We start from the raw sequence: 21,934 nt of genomic DNA, 5'->3' as shown, positions 1-21,934 counted from the left end.
AAAGTCCGTTCCATCATTAGTGATTTTGAGCATTCTTCATGTTGTTGTTTTTTTGCCATTTATGTTTCTTCTTTGGATAAATGTCTATTCAAGTCTTTTGCCAATTTTTTAATTGGGTTTTTGACTTTTTATTGTTGAGTTGTAACATCTCTTTATATGTCCTGGATATTAAACCCTTATCAGATATGCGATTTCCAAGTATATTCTATTGAGTTGAGCTGCCTTTTCACCCCTTCACCCTTGTGACAGAGTCCTGTGAGGTGTAAAAGTGTTTAATTTTGTGGAGGTCCCGTTTATCTATTTTTCCTCTTGTTGTATGTGCTTTGGGTATGAGGCCCAAGAAACCACCTCCTACTAGAAGGCCTTGAAGATATTTCCCTACATTTTCTTCTAGTAGTTTTATGGTCCTGGCTTTTCTATTTAGGTCTTTGATCCATTTTGAGGTGGTTCTTGTATAGGGAGTGAGATGGAGGTCTTCTTCATTCTTTTGGTTATAGATATCCAGTTGTCCCAGCACCAATTGTTGAACCCCAGGCCTCCTTGACCCGTGTGGAGCTGGCCCATGTACAGTGCTGATACTCTCAAGGAGTGCCCTGCCACGCAGGGATACCCCCGCGTAGGGGAGCCCCACGCGCAAGGAGTGCGCCCCGTAAGGAGAGCCACCCAGCACGAAAGAAAGTGCAGCCTGCCCAGGAATGCCGCCGCACACATGGAGAGCTGACACAGCAAAATGATGAAACAACAAAGAGAAACAGATTCCTGTGCCGCTGACAACAACAGAAGTGGAAAAAAACAGGAACATGCAGCAAATGGACATAGAGAACAGACAACTGGAGGAGGGGGGGAAGGAGAGAGAAATAAATAAAATAAATCTTAAAAAAAAAAAAAAACTAGTTGACTGTGTAGGTGAGGGTTTATCTTAGGATTCTCACTGCTTTTCCACTGATTGATGTGTCTATCTTTATGTCATTTCCATGCTGTTTTGAACACTATACCCTTGTAATATGTTTCAAGGTCAGGCAGTGAAATTCCTCCCATGTTGCTCGTCTTTTTTAGAATGCTTTTGGCTATTTGGGTGCACTTTCCCTTCCAAATGGATTTCGTAATTGCCTTTTCTAATTCTGTAAAATAAGCTGTTGGGATTTTGATTGCTATGCATTGAATCTATAAATCAGTTTGGGTAAGATTGACATTGTCACAATAATTTTTCTTCCAGGTCTTTTAAAATTTCTTTTAGCATTGTTTTGAAGTTTTCTGCATATAGATCCTATACTTACTCAGTTAAATTAATTCCTAGGTATTTGAGTCTTTTGTTGCTATTGAAAATGGAATTTTTCCCTGATTTCCTTCTTAGATTGTTCAGTACTAGTGTACAAAAACATTACTGATTTTTGCGTGATGATCTTATATCCTGCCACTTTGCTGAACTCATTTATTAGCTCCAGTAGCTTTGTCATGGATACATCAGAATTTTCTACAACATCTACAAACAGTGAGAGTTTTTTACCTCCTTTTTTCTTATTTGGCTGCCTTTAATTTTTTCTCTTGTCTAATTACCCTAGCTAGAACTTCTAGTACAATATTGAATACCAGTGGTAACAGTAGGCATCCTTGTCTTGTTCCCACTCTTAGAGGGAAAGCTTTCAACCTTTTCCCTTTGAGTATGATGTTGGCTGTGGGTTTTTCATACATGCTTTTTATCATATTGAGGAATTTTCATGCTATTCCTATCTTTTAAAGTGTTTTAATTAAAAAAAAAAAAAGATGCTGGATTTTGTCAAATGCCTTTTTTGTGTCAATTGAGATTATCATGTTTTTTTTTTCCTTCAATTTGTTAATATGGTGTATTACATTGATTGATTTTCTTATGTTGAACCAGCCTTGCGTACCAGGAATAAATCCCACTTGGTCATGATGTTTAAGTCTTTTGATATACTGTTGGATTCGATTTGCAAGTATTTTGTTGAGAATTTTTGCATCTATTTTCATATAGAGAGGTTGGCCTTTAATTTTATTTTCTTGCATCTTTCTCTGACTTTGGTATTAGGGTGATGTTGGTTTCATAAAATGTGTTGGGTAGTTTTCCATCCTCTTCATTTTTTTTTTTGTCTGCTCTCTGTGTCCATTCATTGTGTGTTCTTCTGTGTCTGCTTGTATTCTCATTGGGTGGCTTTGGGAACCAATCCTGGGACCTTCCAGAGTGGAAGAGAGGCAGTCATTCTCTGGCGCCACCTCAGCTCCCAGCTCTGCTGCATCTCTTATTGTCTCTCTTCTGTGTCTCTTCTTGTTGCGTCATCTTGCTGCACCAGCTCTCTGCGTGGGCTAGCACGCCTACGCAGGGCAGTACTCTGCGAGGCCAGTACCCCGTGTGGGCCAGCTCGCCACATGGGCCAGCTTGCCTTCACTAGGAGGTCCTGGGCATCAAACTCTGGATCTCCTACATGGTAGACAGGGGCCCAATTGCTTGAGCCACAGGCACTTCCCCACTTCAGTTTTTTGGAAGAGTTTAAACAGGATTTGGTGCTAATTCTTTTCAAAATGCTTGGTAGAATTCACCTGTAAAGCTATCTGGTCCTGGACTTTACTTTGCTATGAGATTTTTGATGATGGATTCAGTCTCTTTAAATGTGATTGGTTTAAGTTCTTGTGTTTCTTGTAGTGTCAGTGTAGGTTGGTTGTGCATTTCTAGGAATTTTTCCATTTCATCTAGGTTGTCTAGTTTGTTGGCATACAGTTTCTCATAATATCCTCTTAGGATTCTTTTTATTTCTGTGGGATCAGTTATAACTTTCCCCCTTTCATTTCTGATTGTTTATTTGCATCTTCTCTCTTTTTCTTTGTCTAGCTAGAGGTTTGTCAACTTTATTGATCTTCTCAGAGAACCATCTTTTGGTTTTGTTCATTTTCTCTATTGTTTTTTTGTTGTTGTTCGCAATTTCATTTATTTCTGATCTAATCTTTATTATTTCTTTCCTTCTGCTAGCTTTGGGATTGGTTTGCTGTTCTTTTTCTAGTTTCTCTAGTTCAGTTAAATCTTTGAGTTTAGCTCTTTCTTTTTTTAATATAGGCTTTAAGAACTATAAATTTCCCTTTCATGACTGCCTTCACTGTATCCCATAAGTTTTGATACGTTGTGCTCTCATTTTCATTTGTCTCAATGTATTTACTGATTTCACTGCAATTTCTTCTTTGACCTACTGATTATTTAGGAGTGTGTTGTTCAGCAACGCATTTGCAAATTTACTTTTTTCCTGGCTGTTATTGATTTCCAGTTTCATTCCACTATGATCTGAGAAGGTGCTTTGATTAATTTCAGTCTTTTTATATTTATTGAGAGCTGCATTGTACCCTAACATGTGGTCTATCCTGGAGAAAGATCCATGGGTACTTGAGAAGAATGTAAAACCCGCTGAATTTGGGTGGAGTATTCCGTATATATCTGTTAGGTCTAACTTGTTTTTCATATTATTCAAATTCTCTGTTTCCTTGTTGATCTTCTGTCTAGTTGTTCTATCTTTTGATGTGAGTGGGGTGTTGAAGTCTCCCAACAATTATTGTAGAGATGTCTGTTTCTCTCTTCAGTTTTCCCAGAGTTTGTCTCATGTATTTTGGAGCACCCTGGTTAGGTGCATAGATATTTATGACTGTTACATCCTCCTGGTGAATTGTCCCTTTTATTAATATATAATGGCCTTCTGTATCTCTTATAACTTTTTTGCATTAAAAGTCTCTTTTGTTTTATATTAGTATAGCTACCTCTGCTCTTTTTTTGGTTACTATTTGTGTGAAGTATCTTTTTCCAACCTTTCACTTTCAGCCGTTTTGTATCCCTGGGATTAAAGTGAGTTTCTTGTGAGCAGTATATGGATGGCTCTTGTTTTTTAATCCATTCTTTCACCTTGTGTCTTTTGATTTAGGTGTTAATCCATTCACATTCAAAGATATTACTGTAAATGCACTATTTACTTCCACCATTTTGTTCTTTGGTTTTCATATATGTCATATCATATTTTTGTCTTTTTTACTCTTTTGGTTTTAGCCTTTCTGCTCTTTGTTTTTCTATTCTATCCTCTAAGCCTGTCTCTTCTGTCTTTTTCTTTTTGGTTCTAAGGTTTCTTTTAATATTTCCTACAAAGTTGGATTCTTTTTTGTAAACTCTTCTTGTTCATTTGTGCATATTCTATACTCACCTTCATATTTGAAGGACAGTTGTACTGGATAAAGAATTCTTGGCTGGCAGTTTTTCTCTTTTAGTATCCTAATTGTATCATACCACAGTCTTCTCACCTCCATGGTATCTGAAGAGAAATATGCACTAAGTCTTATTGGGCATCCTTGTGTGTGATCGTTTGCTTCTCCCTTGCTGCCCTGAGAATTTTCTCTTTCTCTTTGACATTTGACATTCTGAGTAGTATAAGTCTTGGAGTTGGTCTATTCAGATTTATTCTCCTTAGGGTATGGTGTGCTTCTTGGACTTGTATGTTTGTTTCTTTCATGAGAGTTGGGAACTTTTCAGCTATTATTTCATCAAATAATCATTCTGCCCCCTTTCCCTTCTCTTCTCCTTCTGGAGCTCAAATGGCATGTATGTTGTTGTGTTTTGTGTTGTCATTCAACTCTCTGAGCCCCCACTCAATTTTTTTCTCTTCTTTTCTCTCTCTGTCCTTTTTTCTCTTCAGTTTTAGCACTTCTGTCTTCATATCACTTATTCTTTCTTCTGTCATTTTGTGTCTGCTGTTTTGTCTCTAATGTGTTTTTGATCGCACCTATTGTGTCTTTCATTCCCATGAGATGTTACTTTTATTTTCAGGATTTCAAATTCTTCTTTGCACTCACTCAGCATCATCTTGATGTCATTTATCTTTGTAATCATATTGTCTTTCAGCTCATTAACTTGATTTTGGAAATTTGTGCATATCTTGCTGATTAGTTCTCTCAAATCCTGTATCTCTTCTGGGGCTTTGATATATTCTTTTCCTTGGGCCATGTCTTCCGTTTTCTCATTATGGCTCATGATTTTTTGCTGATGTCTAGGCATCTGATTAGGATGTAGTTACTCAGATGCTCAATTTCTTTCTCTTTTGTGAGGATTTAGAGGCAGGAGGCTGTGTATTGCCACTGCTCTTTGACTCTTGGCTTAACCTGGACTGTTAGGATTTTCCTCTGGTTGCTTAAAACTGGCCACTGGACCCAGTAGTTGGCTGTAGACTCACTTCCTGGGGCTTTAGGGAGGGAGGCTATAGAGGCCAGAAAAAGCCTCTCCTGCTTATTTTTAATTTCTTGTGTACACTCCCTTGGTCTGCCAGCAGATGGTGCTCTTTGGCAGTTTTCCTTTCAGTGCCTGGGCGGGGTGTTTTTGATGCTACACAGAAGGGATCAGTGTGTAGAGCTTCCTGCCTGCAGGCGAGGAGCCTTGTGATACAAACTTTCTCCGAGACAGTTCTCAGGCCCCTCCCTTTTCCTGGCTAGGAAGTATTTCCCCTCCCCTCTGAGTCCTCAACAATCAGTCCCTGTTAGTAGAGAAGGAGATTGGGAGGGTCCTGTATCTTTAGCCCCTTGCAGGCTCCAAGGCAAACAATGGCCCAGCCCTACCCGGCCTGGAAGGGCTCCTGGGACACAGCAGGCCAGATTCGTGGTTCAGAAGCTGGGTGGTCCTTAGGCTCGTCCCTCTCTCCCCTTCCTGGGGCTGTGGATCCCTCGAGCCCGCTTTGTCTGTAGCTGATTCTGAAGTGTCTTTAAGTATGGGGGAGGGTGCCTGCAGCAGCAGCCGCTGGCTTCAACTCACAGTTCTGTCCCTGCGATTTCCCTCCTTTGTCCCTCTCTCCTCTGGGTGGTGTCCAGCCTTCGCCTGGTGTCCTAAACCCTAGAAGATATTTTTCTGGGCTGTTTCAGCTGTTTTTCTGGAGAAGAGAGTCCTGTGTCTTTCTAGTCCACCATCTTCCTGGAAGTCTCTCTTAGAAGAAACCCCTCCTTCTTCTTCTGTCTTACTTTGCCAGAGCTGGTGCCAAATGTTGAATAAATGTTTATAGAATAAGACAGTTAAGCCAAACTTCGGGGTTAGTGGAGGTTAGCCAGGTAGGTCAGGGGCAAGTGTCCAGGCAAAGAGACGGGCATGTGGGGCATGGCAGAGAGGTCCCCACAGAGAGGGAGTGGCTGCAGCCTGGGAAGAGGTGAGGGGAGTGGTGAAGCAAGACCCTTACCATTTCTGGGCTTGGAATCCTCTTGTCACTGTGCAGGGAGCTTCACTAAGTGGCACTAAAAGCAATAGAGCCAAGGACTGGACGTAGCTCAGTAGTTGAGCACCTGCTTCCCATATACAAGGTCTGGCTTAAATCCTGAGTACTTCCTAAAAAAAAGGAAAAAAAAAAGGCAGTAGAGCCTATTCTAGAACATAAATCTCTTGTTTTACTGTCTGCTGGTTTTTTCCAGTGGACCACAAAACCTAACTGATGTTTGGAGCTCCATGTATGAAAAGGTTGGTAGATTCAGTAAAAGTGCTTCCTTGATTGCAAAGCTCTGCCACATATCATTATGAAATATATACTCTTTCCCACTCTCCACTAAGGAGCGAAAAAAAATTACAATTAAAGTGGAAGGGTGGCTTTTCTATTTTAATATCTGAATCAGAAGTTTAAGGTGATTTCAGAGAATGTCCTCTTTGGAAACAAATTTAGTCTGGGGCAGCTTTTCTTGGTGTCAAGTCTGGTGGGGAAGGGGCCTCAGGTGTGGCTAAGTTCTTGCCCCTTGCCCCTGCCCTCATTCCTGAGCCCGTGTGAATCGGAGCCTCTGGGTGTGCGGAGGGGCTCCGCCCCCCAGCAGCTCGTGTTATTTATTATTTCTGTTCCTTCAAGATGTTTAATGCTCTACATTTGTGTTTCAGCAGTCGCCGGCAACTTTCCAAACTGGAACACGTGGTTTTCACATCAATGTTGATGGAAATAAAAGGTCATCTGCTAAAATTTCAGATTCAGTGAGTTCGTAGCTTTTTTCCATTATAATTTGTTTTCCTGAGTTTATCGGGGTAATGACCTATACCAATTTCTAATATATTCAAGTAATACACATATCTCTTTAAGGAAAGAATTCTCTTGGACATCATGTACATGCACAAATTATTTTTAGGATCATACTTAAGTCTTGTACAAACATAAATACAGACATTTTTTTGCTTATAGCTCTAATGTATCTATAAACCAGATTTAAATGTAAATCAAGTGAAGCAACAAAATAACCAAGTGCCAGTGAGGAGTATTACTACAGTGTGATAAAATCTCTACCTTGAAGAGGGCTGTGCAGCCTTCCAAGCAGCTCTTCATGAGGTCCTGTGGGCTTCCTGTGGCATTACCGTATCACAGGCTCTCTTTTCCCAAACCCACAGCAGTTACTGTAACTACTGCCCTGCACCTCCTTGCTTGTGAACACAGGCATGGGCCTGAACTAGAGCTGTACTCCTCAGTGTTCAGGTGGTCACCAGACAAACTGGATATGCCTAGGTGAGGACAAAACATTTGCACATTTTCATGGAAAACTTGCAGATCACAGATAGAGAAACATGGACTACACTACATTATAAGCAGTTTGTGCACAAAGGAGATAAATGATCATTGAAAAGAAAAAAGACCTTATGTTTTGATTTGCATTGTTGTTTTCCTTCAGAATTCCTTGCTTTGGTTAACAGAATTGACAGAATTGGGGTCTTAATGGTTTAGCTTTTACAAACATTTTTTTGAGGGTGTACCTTTAAGTTTTCAACATTTCAACTGATGGTAGATTTCCTGGTTCCACAGGACAGACTTTAATGTTGATGGGATCTGCATGTTGGTCCTTCTTTGATATAGAATGTACCCACCACATACCTCAACCTTTTTGTGCTGTGAGGCTCAGTCCCAGGACAGGATGCTCTTTTATTTCGTGTTACTTCATGACTTTAATTTTCTCCAAGCTATTTCACTGTAACCACAGTTCTACTGTTGAATATGTGGATAACAGGTGGATGTTTCTTTTCCAGATTTCTACTCAGTATCCAGTAGTGGATCATGAATTTGATGCAGTGGTGGTGGGCGCTGGAGGGGCAGGTCTGCGTGCTGCATTTGGCCTTTCTGAGGCAGGATTTAACACGGCATGTGTCACAAAGCTCTTTCCCACCAGGTCACACACTATTGCAGCACAGGTAAGAGAAAAGAACTATACCATTGCTTTCAGGGAAGAAGACGTGCAAGGTGAGAAAATATACAATGACTTTGTAATTTTATTCTTTCATTCTAGGCACATTGTAGGTAGTACCCAGCTTAATGCAGGTAGTATTTCACAATTTTATTTGGCTGTCTTTTCTTCGGTATTTGGAATACATTTCCTCATAGAAACAACAGGGTCTGTGGTGGCCAACTTTCCAGGAACCAACACGAGGCAAACTCCTTACTGCCGTAGCTTAAATAGCATGTCGAGTGCTCAGCAAGGTTCTTCAGGCGCTCACTTCATGCCACAAATACTCTCTGAGCCCCTACTTTGATTTATAAGTTAAAAAACAAATGGCATGTACTATTGAAAGGAAAATAGTCTAAAGAGAAAGTGGACATAAACAGACAATTCTAATTAATACTGTACAATAGTACATTGTATTGAGGTAATACAGTATTACTAAAATAAAAATGAATAGCAAAATGACAGCTTGCCTTGAATGCTTGTTCTTGAGAAAAAGTTGCATTTTCTTGAGAAGAGGTTGAATTGGGAATGGCTTGGAGAAGTTGTGAAGAGCACTTGCAGGAACTCCAGACCAGCCGCCTGCAGCAGGATGCTCACTAATGGTGGCGGTGAGAAAGACTGCATTTGTCGTGCACATTGTGCTTGTCTAATTTTAAACAAGCTTTCTGTACTTGGCTACCATTTTGGTGTATCAGGATAGTGTTTGGGCTTAGGACTAGGACGGAATTGAGAAGGGACAGGCAGAGTAACTTTTGTAATTTCTATTGGGCGTCTGCTTCAACATTCCTCGCTCTCTTCGTCTTCACTTGAAATGAAGAAATGAGGCACAGCCTCACTAGGTGGTGAAGGGTACCAACTTGGGTCTGACTGAAAAGTTACAGTTGAATAACATTTGGAAAAAAGAAAGGGAAGTTACAGAAAATGTGCCTTAATTATGGAAATAGATTATCTAAAGGAAAATATTCCAAACTGAGGTTGGGGAAGAAGAGGGTGAGTGGTCCATTTGTCCCTACACTACCGTGTTCTGTGGCAGAAGGCGGAGGGGAGAGGGGGCACGGGCATCAGGGAGTGTGGCCATGCGGTCTTCAGTAATGCCCTGACTGCCTTGGGTCGTGCTTTGGCATGAAACGATGGAGGGGGTTATTGAGCACCTTCTCTCTGCCAGGTAGTTCTGTGCTTGGCATTTTGCTCGTAACCTCTCACTTAGCTGTCCAAACAGCTCTTCAAGGAATTTGGCTCCTTCCCCATTGAGGGACAAGGAGACGGGGCTGAGGAATTAAGTAACATGGCCCACAGCGCTCGGCTCGCCCGCCAAAGAGCCGTGCTTCGGGGTCTCGGGCCTCTGCCTCACGCTGCCAGGAGGTCCCCCCGCAGGGTTCAGGCAGACTGTCTCGCACAGTTACCGCACAGGCAGCCTGCTTTGTGTGAGTCAGGGTGGGCAGGGGCATTGGCAAGGAGATGGACGTGGAAAACTGGGACGGGCCTGTCACCCGTGCCGTGTAAGGAGTGCTCTGTTTTCAGGGAGGAATCAATGCCGCGCTGGGGAACATGGAGGAGGACAGCTGGAAGTGGCATTTCTACGACACTGTGAAGGGATCGGATTGGCTGGGAGATCAGGACGCAATCCATTACATGACGGAGCAAGCACCTGCCTCAGTGATCGAGGTGACATACTAATTTTTTAAAAAGTCCTAGATAAAAATTAAGGCTGTCCTAGATTTGATCAGGCAAAAAAAATCATAATGATGTAACAAGAAATTTTTTTCTAGTGTCAGTTCAGTTCATTTAACAAGGAAATCTTCCTCTCTTCTAAAGTGTCAACATTTTCATGTAAACAGAATATATCAGTTTTGGGTTTGCAAGTCTGTGTTAAAGTTGTTCAGTGTAAATTAGCCACACATCTCTTGCTCCATTGAGTAATAGTTTTGTTTGTTTGTTTCACAGCTAGAAAACTTTGGCATGCCATTTAGCAGAACTGAAGATGGGAAGATTTATCAGCGAGCCTTTGGTGGGCAGAGCCTCAAGTTTGGGAAAGGAGGGCAGGCCCATCGGTGCTGTTGCGTGGCTGACCGGACTGGCCACTCCCTGTTACACACCCTGTATGGAAGGGTGAGGCGGCGTTGGTGCATGTTCATGATGGGGCCCGTGGGCCCGACTCAGGAAGTGTACCTTAATTATTAATATGAGTGAAAAGCTGTCTTAAAAGCAGCATTTTGTTTCTTTTATCCACTTTGGAAAATTAGATTGATATTCATTATGTAGCATGTTTGAATCTTACGATTAGTCATACTGAAAGTATAAGATGAGAGCAAATGTTACCCGAGGCTTAGCTTTTAAAACTGGAATAGGTCTTGTGGAGCAGTCGTCACTGGGCAATCAGCCAACTTTGGCGTGGATGTTACTATTCTAACTCTCGTTTTCCAATAAATGGGTGCATTTCCTTAATTTACAAGTGTCAGGATGCCCGTGACTGGCTTCCGTGCCAGGAGTGCTTTGACAGGTGTGTGCCAGGACCTGCCTCCAGGGAGGTTGTGTGCATGTGTGGAACTGGCCCAGCACCCCAGGAAAGGCCCTTGGCTAAAAGAGGGCCTGTCAGACCCAGTCTGACCAGCACTATCCAGTGTGGCAGCTGTCTGCCCCACGTGGCTAGGCCCTCCAGGTGTGAGGGCCTGGAGAGTCGGTTTTATTTTACTGTACTTTAACTGTTTAAGTAGCAGCTGCCTACATGATAGCACAGGCCAATTGTGACCCCATGGTCCACAGACTTTGGCTCTGGAGTTGGTTGGGGACTTCAGTGCCATGTGCCAGCCCCTGGGGAGCCTGTCACCAAAGACCCCAAGGCCAAGCACTGCTGAGCGAACACCTCTGAATTGTAGGAAATATGATATGATTGCCAGAACACAGGGTTCAAAACCTGCTCTATTCTTATCTCCAGCATGCATCGCCATGGGTTTATGTTCTTTTTATGCATTTTGGTACTGCTGAAAATATCATGCCTTTCTTTTTCCTGCCATTGCGCATCATCAGCACCCTTGTGGGTGTGTCACATTCTGTGACTCCATTCTCAAACTCCACTGTTCTCCCTGGATTTATCTAGTCCTTTGTTAACCATATTAGGTCAAGTTCTCTAACTCATGCAGGTGAACACTATCATGTTAAATGTTGGTTTAATACTTACTCTAAATGCAATTATTTGAGATGTAGGTTTTTTTTTCAGTCTCTCAGATATGATACCAGCTATTTTGTGGAATATTTTGCCTTGGATCTTCTGATGGAAAATGGGGAATGCCGTGGTGTTATCGCTCTGTGCATAGAAGATGGGTCCATACACCGCATAAGAGCAAAGAACACTGTTGTTGCTACTGGGTAGGAACTTTGTTTCTTTATAAAGTGAATTCAGTGAAACGCTTGATTTCAGAGTTTCTTATTCTAATAAGAATTGAGGTGTTAGGGTTTGGTAGTTAAGACGCAGCTGTGAACTTAGCCAAGAAGGTGCCTCAGCTGCGAGGGGGACAGCGATCCCACCCACGCTGGAGGTGGGCAGAAGTGCACAGACTGGTGTCTTCCCCTCCTCGAGGCCTGTACCTTTTCTTCATCCTCGCTTGAGGAAGCCGTGGCCGGGAGTCATGGGGCGTTCTTTTCCTTTGCTTTAGTTGACACTGTGCTTACGTTGATGGCAGGAGGAGGAGTGCTGTTAGAGCATACCATGAAAACACGTTACCCCTTCTGCATCGCGGGGTTCAGGGCCTGTGCCCCGCCACTCGGAAAACACATGTAAAATTTTTTTGGCCCTCCCTTCTTACCAGAGAGGAAGTCTGAATTTTTTCTTCTACTGTTGAGAACCAGGAACTTTGTCCAGCGCCTCCACATCCAGGAGTTCCCTGGAAGTAGAGGGTTGATCCCTTCTGTCAGGCCCTGCCCACGGGTGGCTAATCTCACTGATGGACTAGCCGCTAAGCGCCCTCCCCCGTGGCCCCCCTTGCTTAGACTTATTTCTGTTGTCTCAAAAGTGCCCTTCTCTGGGCCCCTCTTCATTCCTGCCCCACCACGGGGGCTGTTCTTCTGCCCTCCCAGGCTCAGTTACCTGGCTCGGTTGCCACCCCCTTCCCCTCCTCTCCCACTCCCCATTGTCTTTCTGGAATCCACCCCCCCTTGCCCAGAGGCTGGGCCTTGCCTCTGCATACCCCTCTCTTCCCCGTTCCTCTCCATCACCCTCCTCTCTGGGCACCTAGAGGGATCATTGTTCGCTGCCCCCTCCCACCCACCCTGGTGTTTAATTTCTTATGCCGACCCACAATATATCAAAGTCGCGATGGGGAAAGTTGCATGTGGAAGGGATAAGTGTAAGTAGATTTAATCTATATACTCAGCCTGTTTTAACTCTTCTTTGAAATAAATGCAAAAACATTTTTTCAGTTTCATTATAAAAGTAATACATGTTTATCAAACTGTATGAAACACTGAAATTCAAATGAGCGTCCCTCTCAGCACCCTGGCTCCCAGGCTCCCAGTGCTCCCCGGGCTCGTTGCTCCCAGGGTGCGTGCAGGTGCAGACAGCAAGTCCTTGTGCACCGTCCTGTCTGGGTGCCACTGGGAAGGAGGCCCTGACGTGGCCGCTCTTGTCTTCCAGGGGCTACGGGCGCACCTACTTCAGCTGCACGTCTGCCCACACCTGCACCGGAGACGGGACGGCCATGGTCACGAGGGCAGGACTTCCCTGCCAGGACTTGGAGTTTGTTCAGTTCCACCCCACAGGTAGGAAATGACTACTTAAGGGAATCAGGCTAATTTGCGTTTTTTAGCACTTGATAGTAATCTGTTTCTCTACGGTTTCTATCTTGTTTCTCATCTCTCAGATCCTCACTTGTCGTGTCCTTAAGGAGATTCTTCTGATTGCCTCAAAGTGGTCCTCCCGGGTTGTGAGGAGATAACTGTTGAAAGTCCCTCCCTCCCGGCTCAGCTCCAGGGCAGGGGCTCCCTCTCGTTGGCTCCTGTGCTCCCAGGGCCCTGCCCTGAGTGGGCCTCAGTCCTTGTTTACTGAAGGTGCCAGCAGGGGCATGGAGGAAAAAGGAACAGATAGGAGAGAGCCAGAGTGGGAAACTTGACCAGAAGCCTGGCCTGTAGGATCTCGTGCCACTCGGCAGCAGCCAGGCGGGAGGCGGAGCTGTGAGGCAGGAAGAAGGCATGGCCACGGAGGCTCAGCCTGCTGGACGACTGACAAAGGACGGTGCTGGTCACCACCATAGGGGACAAGGGTGCTTCCCAGGGGCACGACTCAACAAAATAAAAAACGGTTGAATGTACTTACGTGGGATATTGTGAGGGGCGGGACTTGTCACCCGGAGGTAGTAAAAGGGCGAGAAGAGCCAGAGGCCTCAGGATCACTGGCTTCTAAGGTTCAACAGAGGAAGAGAGGCTCAGAGGTGAAGGAGAGCAAGGGGCGTGGCTGCCAAAGCCCTGGAAAGCCAGGAGCCTCACAGAGGCTGGAGGCCAAAGGCCTTGCCACGTGCTGCAGTGGAGTCCAGAGGACCGGCAGAGAGACCACGGCACCCAGAAAAGCCAGCGGGTGGTTCAGAACGAGGGTGTTAAAGAATTTGAGTTGTCATGGTAGTATAGGAAAATATCCACACACAAAGGTGAGGGTTAGACATACATGAGGAGGAGGGGTCAAGAAGATGAGGCTGTATGGAGCTGGTGGGCTGAAGGCATCCTGGGCCTATTGGGTGGGGCTATTGGAGAGGGTCGCATGGCCCAATGCTCAGTGGACTGGGGTCTAGAAGGACACCAGGGGAAGCCCCTGCTTCTCCCCAGGTTGGCCGTCTAGCATCAGCCCTGGACCTTAGAGAGTAAATCCTGCGTGTTTACGATGCCTGAAGTGAGTTCAGAAGAGGGAGAGCAAGAGACTCTGAAGAAACATACTTCTTTCCCTGTTGCTCTTTTCTTTGCTGGTCTTTCAACTGAGGAGAGTCCATGGGAGCTGCCAAGCTTAAGAACCAGGGCACTTTGCTCTGTCGGTGTGTTCCTTCTGGAATGGCAGGGATGAAAATTTTGAAAAAAATAAAAACTATATTCATTGTATTTTTTATTACTATTTTTATTCAATAAAATCTCATTGAGACTTGTGAATTCCCTCTAGTTTAGCACCACCTTTCTTATACTTCCTCTTCAATGTTTGAGAAACAAGCTGCTAAAAAAAATGCCAGTGAAATTAGGACAATTGACAGGCAGATAAAATGCAAGAACATTCATTCCTGTTTTAAAGTAAGGCACTTTTGGTATAGTAATGAAAGTTTTTGCTTTCAAACTGATAGTAAATTGCTTTGGTCTCCTTCACCCACATCCAAGAGCCTGGTGCTCCCTGTCCTCCTCTCACCGAGACGCAGAACTGTCAGAGTGCACAGAGGGGCCTTGGCTGCCCGCCTGCTCTTGGACTCTGTCCTCCTGTGTGCCTGGACAAACTAGTGCACTGGGGGTGGTTCTGTGGACATGGGGGTGAGTGTTAATATATGTGCATCAGTTAGAATTGTACATAGCAAGGACAGGTAAGCAGTAACGATAATTGTTGTTATCTTGGTTACTTTTGATAGGAATTTTCCAAGCTGTCCTTCATATCTAAAGTAGTCTCCACAATTTCATAGTGCAAAAGAACATTGAAAAATTAAAGTTAAAGTAACATTTGAGATGTTTGACACGTGCTTGTGTTTAGAAGTTTGAGACCCGTTTGTGAGCAGTGCTGGCTCGTCCTGGCCGCTCTTCTTGTGGTTGGTGCCACTCCTCCCTGTGAGCCCCATCAGGGTTTTTGTTTTCAAAATTTCCTACTATTCTAATCTTTTGCTTTGTCTTTCTTATTATGTTTTTACTATGATGCCTTTTTCATACCCTTTTCCTCTATCCCCAAACATATCCTGGAAATATTGTGTCTTTGAAATAGAGACAGCAGTAGTTGGTTACAAGTGTTTATTTACTTGGGCTTTTTGCAGGCATTTATGGCGTTGGCTGTCTTATTACGGAAGGGTGCCGTGGAGAAGGGGGCATTCTTATTAACAGTCAAGGCGAAAGGTTTATGGAAAGATACGCTCCAGTTGCAAAGGATCTGGCGTCCAGAGACGTCGTATCACGTTCCATGACTGTGGAAATCCGTGAAGGAAGGTTTGTGCAGATTTTCTCTGCAGATGTCTGGGCACATACACATAGCCTCCCTTCCTTTTCTCAGCTGTTTGGTAGCTATTGTTCCCTTCTACATTCTGACATCCCAGCAGGTGTTGCTGCTTTGTGGTTCTCAGCTCCCACCCCAGCCCCTACCTGTGTGTACAGGTACACACGGCTGCCTCTGCAGGGACCCTCAGACCGGTGTCTACTAGTTTGTGATGCTTTTCTAAAGGCCTCTGTTTAGAGAATTTTAACCAGTTAGATGGAAATTTTTTCTCAAGCTTGTGGAAGTGTATATGTGAGAGAGAGACAGACATTTGGGGGCAACATGGACAGGGAAAGTCACACACACACCCTAACCTGAAGTTTGCGTACGAGCCCCAGATGTCATCCTGCTTTTTTTTTTTTTTTGAGTTAGGCCAGTAATTTATTCAGGTAGGGAGGGAAGAGAAATTGGAGAAAATAACAGAGCAGGGGTCCCAGGTAGAGAGGAAGGGGGTGAAAAGGGATGATTTACAAGGTACGATTTCCCATTATTGATTATAAATCCCCGGGGTTACTTGCATGGCCACATGGCGGAGGAAAAATGGTGAGAGCAGTGCGCAGAGGGCAGGACAAGAGCCCATCCTGCATTTTTTATACCCATGAATGCTTTGGTTTGAGGTTTGTAGGTTATTTGAACTTCAGTAAAAAGCTTTAGGCCTCTCCAGTACCTAATACTGTTCCTCAAATGATGTTACTTATTAACTTTGAATAGTTCTTCAGCATAAAATGTGGTGTGGTCTTTAAGAAATTTTACAATTTTATATAAATAATGAAGGGAAGACAAATGGTTCTTAGGAGTTTTTGGCATAAGAGGACTTTCTCAAGCATTTCTCAAGGAGAATGCAACAAATTGTGAACCCCAAAACTGGGAGGAAAGCTCCAAGAGAGAGGAATTATTGTCTCTCTTGTTTACTGATGTGTCCCCAGAACCTGGAATACTCCCTATCCCAGAGTCAGTGCTCAGAAAACATTTGATGTGTGAGTGACCATTTCTAGATTCTGGGTGAGAATGACATTCAAATACTGTTTTCTTCTAGAGAAAGAATTTGTACCAGAATGTTCAATAGCACAATTATATTAGTTATGTATACGCCAAATGTAACGTGATGGTTATGTTCTACCTGAAGATACTAAACTGGGTGTCATCTTCAGCAGTAGGTGATACCCCTCTTATATAAAGAACATCTGAAAGTGCCACCCTACTGCTTTATTTTTCAATTCATTAAAGGAATATACCATGCTCCTGTATTTAAAGGTGCATATTTAGAATAGTTGGCAGTGCAACAATTTTCCTTGTAAAATTACTATCTTTGTCATGCTTTTTGTCCCTTATAAAACTGTTGGCATTGTGAGAAACTACTTTCTGAGATTATAAATCATATTTTACCAGTATCAAAGAATCTTGGCCCTTATGTGCTTTATGATTTTGTAATCTCAATTTTTTTATAATTAAATGTGACTTGTAATATTTTTTGCCTTATTTTGTCATCTTTTTTCTGCTACCAGAGGCTGTGGCCCTGAAAAGGATCATGTCTACCTGCAGTTGCACCACCTGCCCCCGCAGCAGATCGCCATGCGCCTGCCCGGGATCTCTGAGACGGCCATGGTCTTCACGGGCGTGGACGTCACCAAGGAGCCCATCCCTGTGCTCCCCACTGTGCACTACAACATGGGCGGCATCCCCACAAACTACCGGGGGCAGGTGATGGGCCCCAGCCCCGGGAGAAGACCTGCTTTCTCCTCTGTTTTAAGCTGCTGTCGCTGCAAGGGAGAAGGGGGCCCTCAGTTGTGTTCCAGTTATTTTACTTATCTCTTTATAGCAACCAGTTGCTAATAGTTTATTAATTCTTCCTTAGTAAATAGTCACAGATACATCTTTTGCAGTTTTTCATGTTTTAACTCTTTTCCTATCTTATTCTTACAATGACCTTATAAATTGGGTGATTGTTACAGTTAATACCTTTTGCATGGGAAGTTCACAAAGAACTTTCCAGTCAGTTACTTTATTTTAGTTTCATTGCTACTCTGTACGGTGGGTGGAAATTGCCACTGTCACTTTTTAGATGAATACTAAGTGTAGGAGTCTGAACTACAACCCAGTCTTCTGCCTCCAGTCTAAGATCCTTCCAAAATCACAGTCTGGGGAATAAAGTGGGGTGAGATTTCTAATGAACTTCATATGTGGAATTGAAGTTATAGATGCTGGCGTTTGAGAAACAAAATTCAGAAATGCTGCTAAACGGGCAGCAGGAGGGTATGTTTACGCTGAAAGTAAACCCTGTCTCTGCTCTCCCCCTACCCTCCCAGCCTAACACGCAGGTACTCCACTGAGGGAAGCAGGCCTGGGAAGACGTTGCATGTTGATGTTCATCCTAACTCTTTTTGCCTGATAGGTTCTACGGCATGTGAACGGCAAGGACCAAATCGTGCCTGGGCTGTATGCCTGTGGGGAGGCCGCCTGTGCCTCCGTCCACGGTGCCAACCGGCTTGGCGCAAACTCCCTCCTGGACCTGGTGGTCTTTGGCCGTGCGTGCGCCCTGAGTATCGCGGAGTCTTGCAGACCCGGTATGTGTGTCCTCCAGCAGACAAGCTGTTTTCTGAAGGCAGGAAGTTGCAAAGTCTTGATTTTTAACTGGAAATGTGCTTAGTCATCATTTGGTTGTATTCTGACTCTTTTTTTCCCCCTAGAAGCAAGGAAACAGTGAGGTCCAGAGATTCTCTAGTGGTAGAGTTACTAGACATGGGTGGTATTGCAGGAACGGGGGTCTTGTAGGTAAGAAGGTAAAGTTTCTTTGGTCATACCTATTCTTTGCAGTGCTGTGTTCTGCTTGGAAAAGTCACTACTTGGACATTGTTATTTTGAGGGGAAGTTTATTATATATTATTTGTCTCATATAAATTACTTGAAATATTTTAAACTGTAGGTGTAAATGAATAATAAGTGAACTTCATGCATATAGAAAATATGTTTAAACTTTTCTAAAACACAAAATATAATTATTTTTTATGGAAAGGGTAAATGATAGCTTATCCCTGCAGGGATAGAATGGCTGTCAGTTGATTTTCTTCTGGTAGCTTAAATAACCTGCAAGAGTAAAAAATATCTGCTGAAAGCGTGAGTCCAGTGAAGTCCCGTTAATCAGAGCCAGGGTGGTAGTGCCTCCTGCTTGGACCCACACTGCAGTAGATGGGATGCCTTTCCTGTGATGAAGCAATGACATGGAGATTATCACAGTCATGATTAACCCGCTAATTAAATACAGTCCTTAGATAGTTACATCCAAACTGAAAGTATAGCAAGTGTTAGGCCTACCCTACCCCCTTCCATGTCTACGGTTATGAAGATGCAAATGATGAAAGTGGCAGGTTGCATCTTCAGATATATTCTCTGAGATGATTTGATCAACAGCCCCAGGAAGCTGAAGCGCTGGGAGATGGTGCCTTGTCTCCAGTTATTGCCAGTCATTTGCAAAAGCAAGATTCAAATCTGTATTTTCTGATACCATATTGGCTCATTTCTCTATATGGTCCTCCATTTTGTAGCAGTGAGGACTGAGATTAAATTTCACAGAGCAAAGCAGAAAATTTGAGCTTCCTTCTCTCTGAAAATGAAGGAAAAAAAAAAAGGTTATAAAAGAATACCCTAAAAAAAAAAAAATACCCTGTACTTATATCTGAAGGATCAATGAACATTTTTAAAAATTGTTTTAAAACTCAGCAGTGAAAAGGGCCAAATTACCATACATGCAGCACCATGGATGAATTTCAAGTGCATTGTGCTGATGAAAGAAGCCAGACTCAAAAGGCTGCACAATATATGACTTGATTTATATGGCACTCTAGAAAGAGCTGAGCTGTAGAACTATAAAGAAGAAAAGAGTTCAATGGTTGCCAGGAGCTCTGTCTCGTGTAGTGCCTGCCCAGCTCTGCATTGGTCCACACGTGCAGAACACTACTCTAAGAGGGGTGGATTTTACTGTGTTCTGGTTATGTGGGGGCTGCACAAATCTACACCTGTGTGAAAACTGTACACCAAAAGAAAAAGGGTTTTCTGAATCATAGCTTTTAAAAAAATTGATAAAAGTAAAAGAAGCAGTAAGCATGCCTAGAAGTGCTTGAGCAGACACACAGGGAGCAGTGGGTCCCCTTTGGAGAGCAGAGCCCAGTGCCCGAGAGGGAGTGAGAGGCCTAATTGCAGGCTTCTGCTTCCTGTTACCTGCTGAAGAAAATACTTGGAAAATATTTCCCTTAGAAAAGTAATGGTGCAAGGTCTGTTTGCATAAATTGGGTTTTTCTACATTAGAGGTGGTTGCTGTTCATTCAGAGATTACTTATGGGCACCTACTGTGTAACAAGTTTTGTTTCTGTGTTTATTCTGTAGAATTGGCCCCTGATAAACAATTCCTCAATTATAGGGCTGCCCGGGCAGCATTAGCTCAGGTTACTTCTGCATTTTCTAAACTCTGTCAATGGTATGATACACATTTTTTGTGTCTCATCCATTTTTTTCAAATGTTTATTTTTCAAAATTAAATCTAGCTTTTTTTTATATTAGGAGATAAAGTTCCCCCAATTAAAGCAAATGCTGGAGAAGAATCTGTCATGAATCTTGACAAATTGAGGTTTTCTGAAGGAAGCATCAGAACGTCGGAGCTACGCCTCAGCATGCAGAAGGTGAGCACGACCTGCGCTCTGCTCCGGAGGGAGCACAGGTGGAGTGTCTTCTGTGCGCTGGCTGGGGGTAAAGAGCAGCAGGACGTTTTTCTTGTCATGTCATTCATTTAGGATTCAGTTTACCTGCTTCTAAGAGATATGGGCCATCCATACCTTTTTTAAAAAAGAGGCTAGAATAGGCATTCGAGGGCAGAAATAACTTGTGGTATCAGGGGCTCGGGCGCCTTCTCTACACCGCAGTGTGCTTGCACATGGCTTCCATGCTCAGGGCACTTTATGGTCTAGGATGGCTGCTGGGTCTCCAGCCATCATATGGCTATCCCAGGCCTGAAGATGGAGGAATAGTGGAAGGTCAAAAGAATTTCAGTTCCCAGTTGATCAGCTTCCTTGAAGTAATGGGCTTCTCAGAAGCCCGTCATGGCACTTGCATTCACATCTCATTGCTCATTTTCAGAAAAGCAGTTTTACTGTATCTCTTGTTATATTTAAGAAATAACCCTCCAAGGGCCATCTGCACACAGAAGGGGTTAACCTTTTTGCAGGATCATTCATCAGAGAATGGGAGTGATAGGGAGAGGCAGAGAAAAACAGGGAGGGGGACAAACTGGTGTGTACTCGGGGCCTCCAGACCATCCAGAAGCGGAGACGGGAATGTCAGCGCCCACGGTTATCGAGCTCATGTGGCCGAGCAGGGGTGCAAGCCCAGTATCCTGACTTAAACACCCTCCTAAGCACTGCGCTGGCACGTCTCTCCTAGAAACCATAAAGGAAAAACAAAGCTTGTCAACACTTAAAACACCTCAAATGAAGTAAAATGAAAAATTGTGAGTTACAAAAGGTAATGTTCATGTATGCTCACATATTTCATGCAAAGAAATAATTTTATTTAATACATGCAAAGCTTTTACAAATAATCAGGAAAAACCTCACCCCATAGAAAACTGATCATAGAATATGAACAAGAAATTTATAGGAAAAGAAACAGAAATAGCCACCAAGCTTTGAAGAGATGGCCAACCTAACAGTAATGAAACAGAACATAAAAGAGCACTGCCATCTCAGTGTTCAGTCACCATCGAGGAAAGGAGTAAATGACATAGGTCGTGCCGGCCAGCAGGTGGAAAATGCCTAACGCAGCGGCGAGGCGCAGTGTGATCTTTCGGAAGGGACTAGTTGTTGCCAAACCAGCTTTGATCCAGACATTGCTCACCTGGAAATATATCTTCAGTAAGCAATAGATATGCAAAGATTTACATGCCCTTGTAAAATAGTGAGTTATTAGGACATTCAGCTCTCCTTGGAGGGAAGACGCCGCTACCGTTTTGCCTCTGCAAATCTTTTCTGTCCCTTCTGCCAAAGCCTACTTTTATATTTGTTTGCTTTATAGTAGTGTACCATATTGAGTGCCTATTCATTTCTATCTGGATATATTTTTCATCTCTTTTCCTTGTGATTACCATAGGGTTAAAATTTAACATCCTAAATAATTACCCAAACGGTTACCTTTACTAGCAGTCTTTATTTCTTTATGCCTCTTTGAATCACTGTCTCATGTCCTTTCTTCAGTCTGAAGAACTCCTGTTCGCACTGCTTGGAGGGCAGGGCTGGTGGTAAGGAGCTCCCTCAGTTTTTGTTCCTCTGGTGATATCTTAATTTCCCCCTCATTTTTGAGTCTCACCGGAGATAAAATCTTGACTGGCAGTTGTTTTCCTCCAGCACTTTAAGTATTTCAACCCACTGCCACCTTGCCTCCATGGCTTCTTTTTTTTTTTTTCCTTTGCTCTTACTTTGTTTATTTTTTGTTCTTTCTATGAAATCCATGGCTTTTCATGGGACTCTCTTGTATGTAATAACCTGCTTTTCT

The 21,934-nt window shown here is 43.3% G+C and overlaps 1 protein-coding gene across 2 annotated transcripts in view; it reads left to right on the top strand.

Annotated features, from left to right (window-relative positions):
• Nucleotides 1–21,934, top strand: part of SDHA (succinate dehydrogenase complex flavoprotein subunit A) — a 35,635-nt gene that overhangs the window by 5,753 nt on the left and 7,948 nt on the right. The window contains exons 2-11 of one of the 2 annotated variants that reach the window (XM_058306629.2): nucleotides 6,881–6,970; nucleotides 8,009–8,170; nucleotides 9,724–9,867; nucleotides 10,147–10,311; nucleotides 11,420–11,568; nucleotides 12,833–12,957; nucleotides 15,183–15,351; nucleotides 16,903–17,098; nucleotides 17,790–17,961; nucleotides 19,952–20,070. In XM_058306629.2, the coding sequence (XP_058162612.1) occupies nucleotides 6,881–6,970; nucleotides 8,009–8,170; nucleotides 9,724–9,867; nucleotides 10,147–10,311; nucleotides 11,420–11,568; nucleotides 12,833–12,957; nucleotides 15,183–15,351; nucleotides 16,903–17,098; nucleotides 17,790–17,961; nucleotides 19,952–20,070 (1,491 nt within the window). The remainder of the gene's footprint in view (nucleotides 1–6,880; nucleotides 6,971–8,008; nucleotides 8,171–9,723; nucleotides 9,868–10,146; nucleotides 10,312–11,419; nucleotides 11,569–12,832; nucleotides 12,958–15,182; nucleotides 15,352–16,902; nucleotides 17,099–17,789; nucleotides 17,962–19,951; nucleotides 20,071–21,934) is intronic. The other variant, XM_058306634.1, reaches the window with a different exon arrangement.

The sequence above is a fragment of the Dasypus novemcinctus genome, chromosome 2, assembly GCF_030445035.2.
Source record: "Dasypus novemcinctus isolate mDasNov1 chromosome 2, mDasNov1.1.hap2, whole genome shotgun sequence".
Lineage (NCBI taxonomy): Eukaryota > Metazoa > Chordata > Mammalia > Cingulata > Dasypodidae > Dasypus > Dasypus novemcinctus.
Note: the sequence above shows the minus strand (reverse complement) of the source record. Positions and strands in the feature narration are given on the sequence as shown.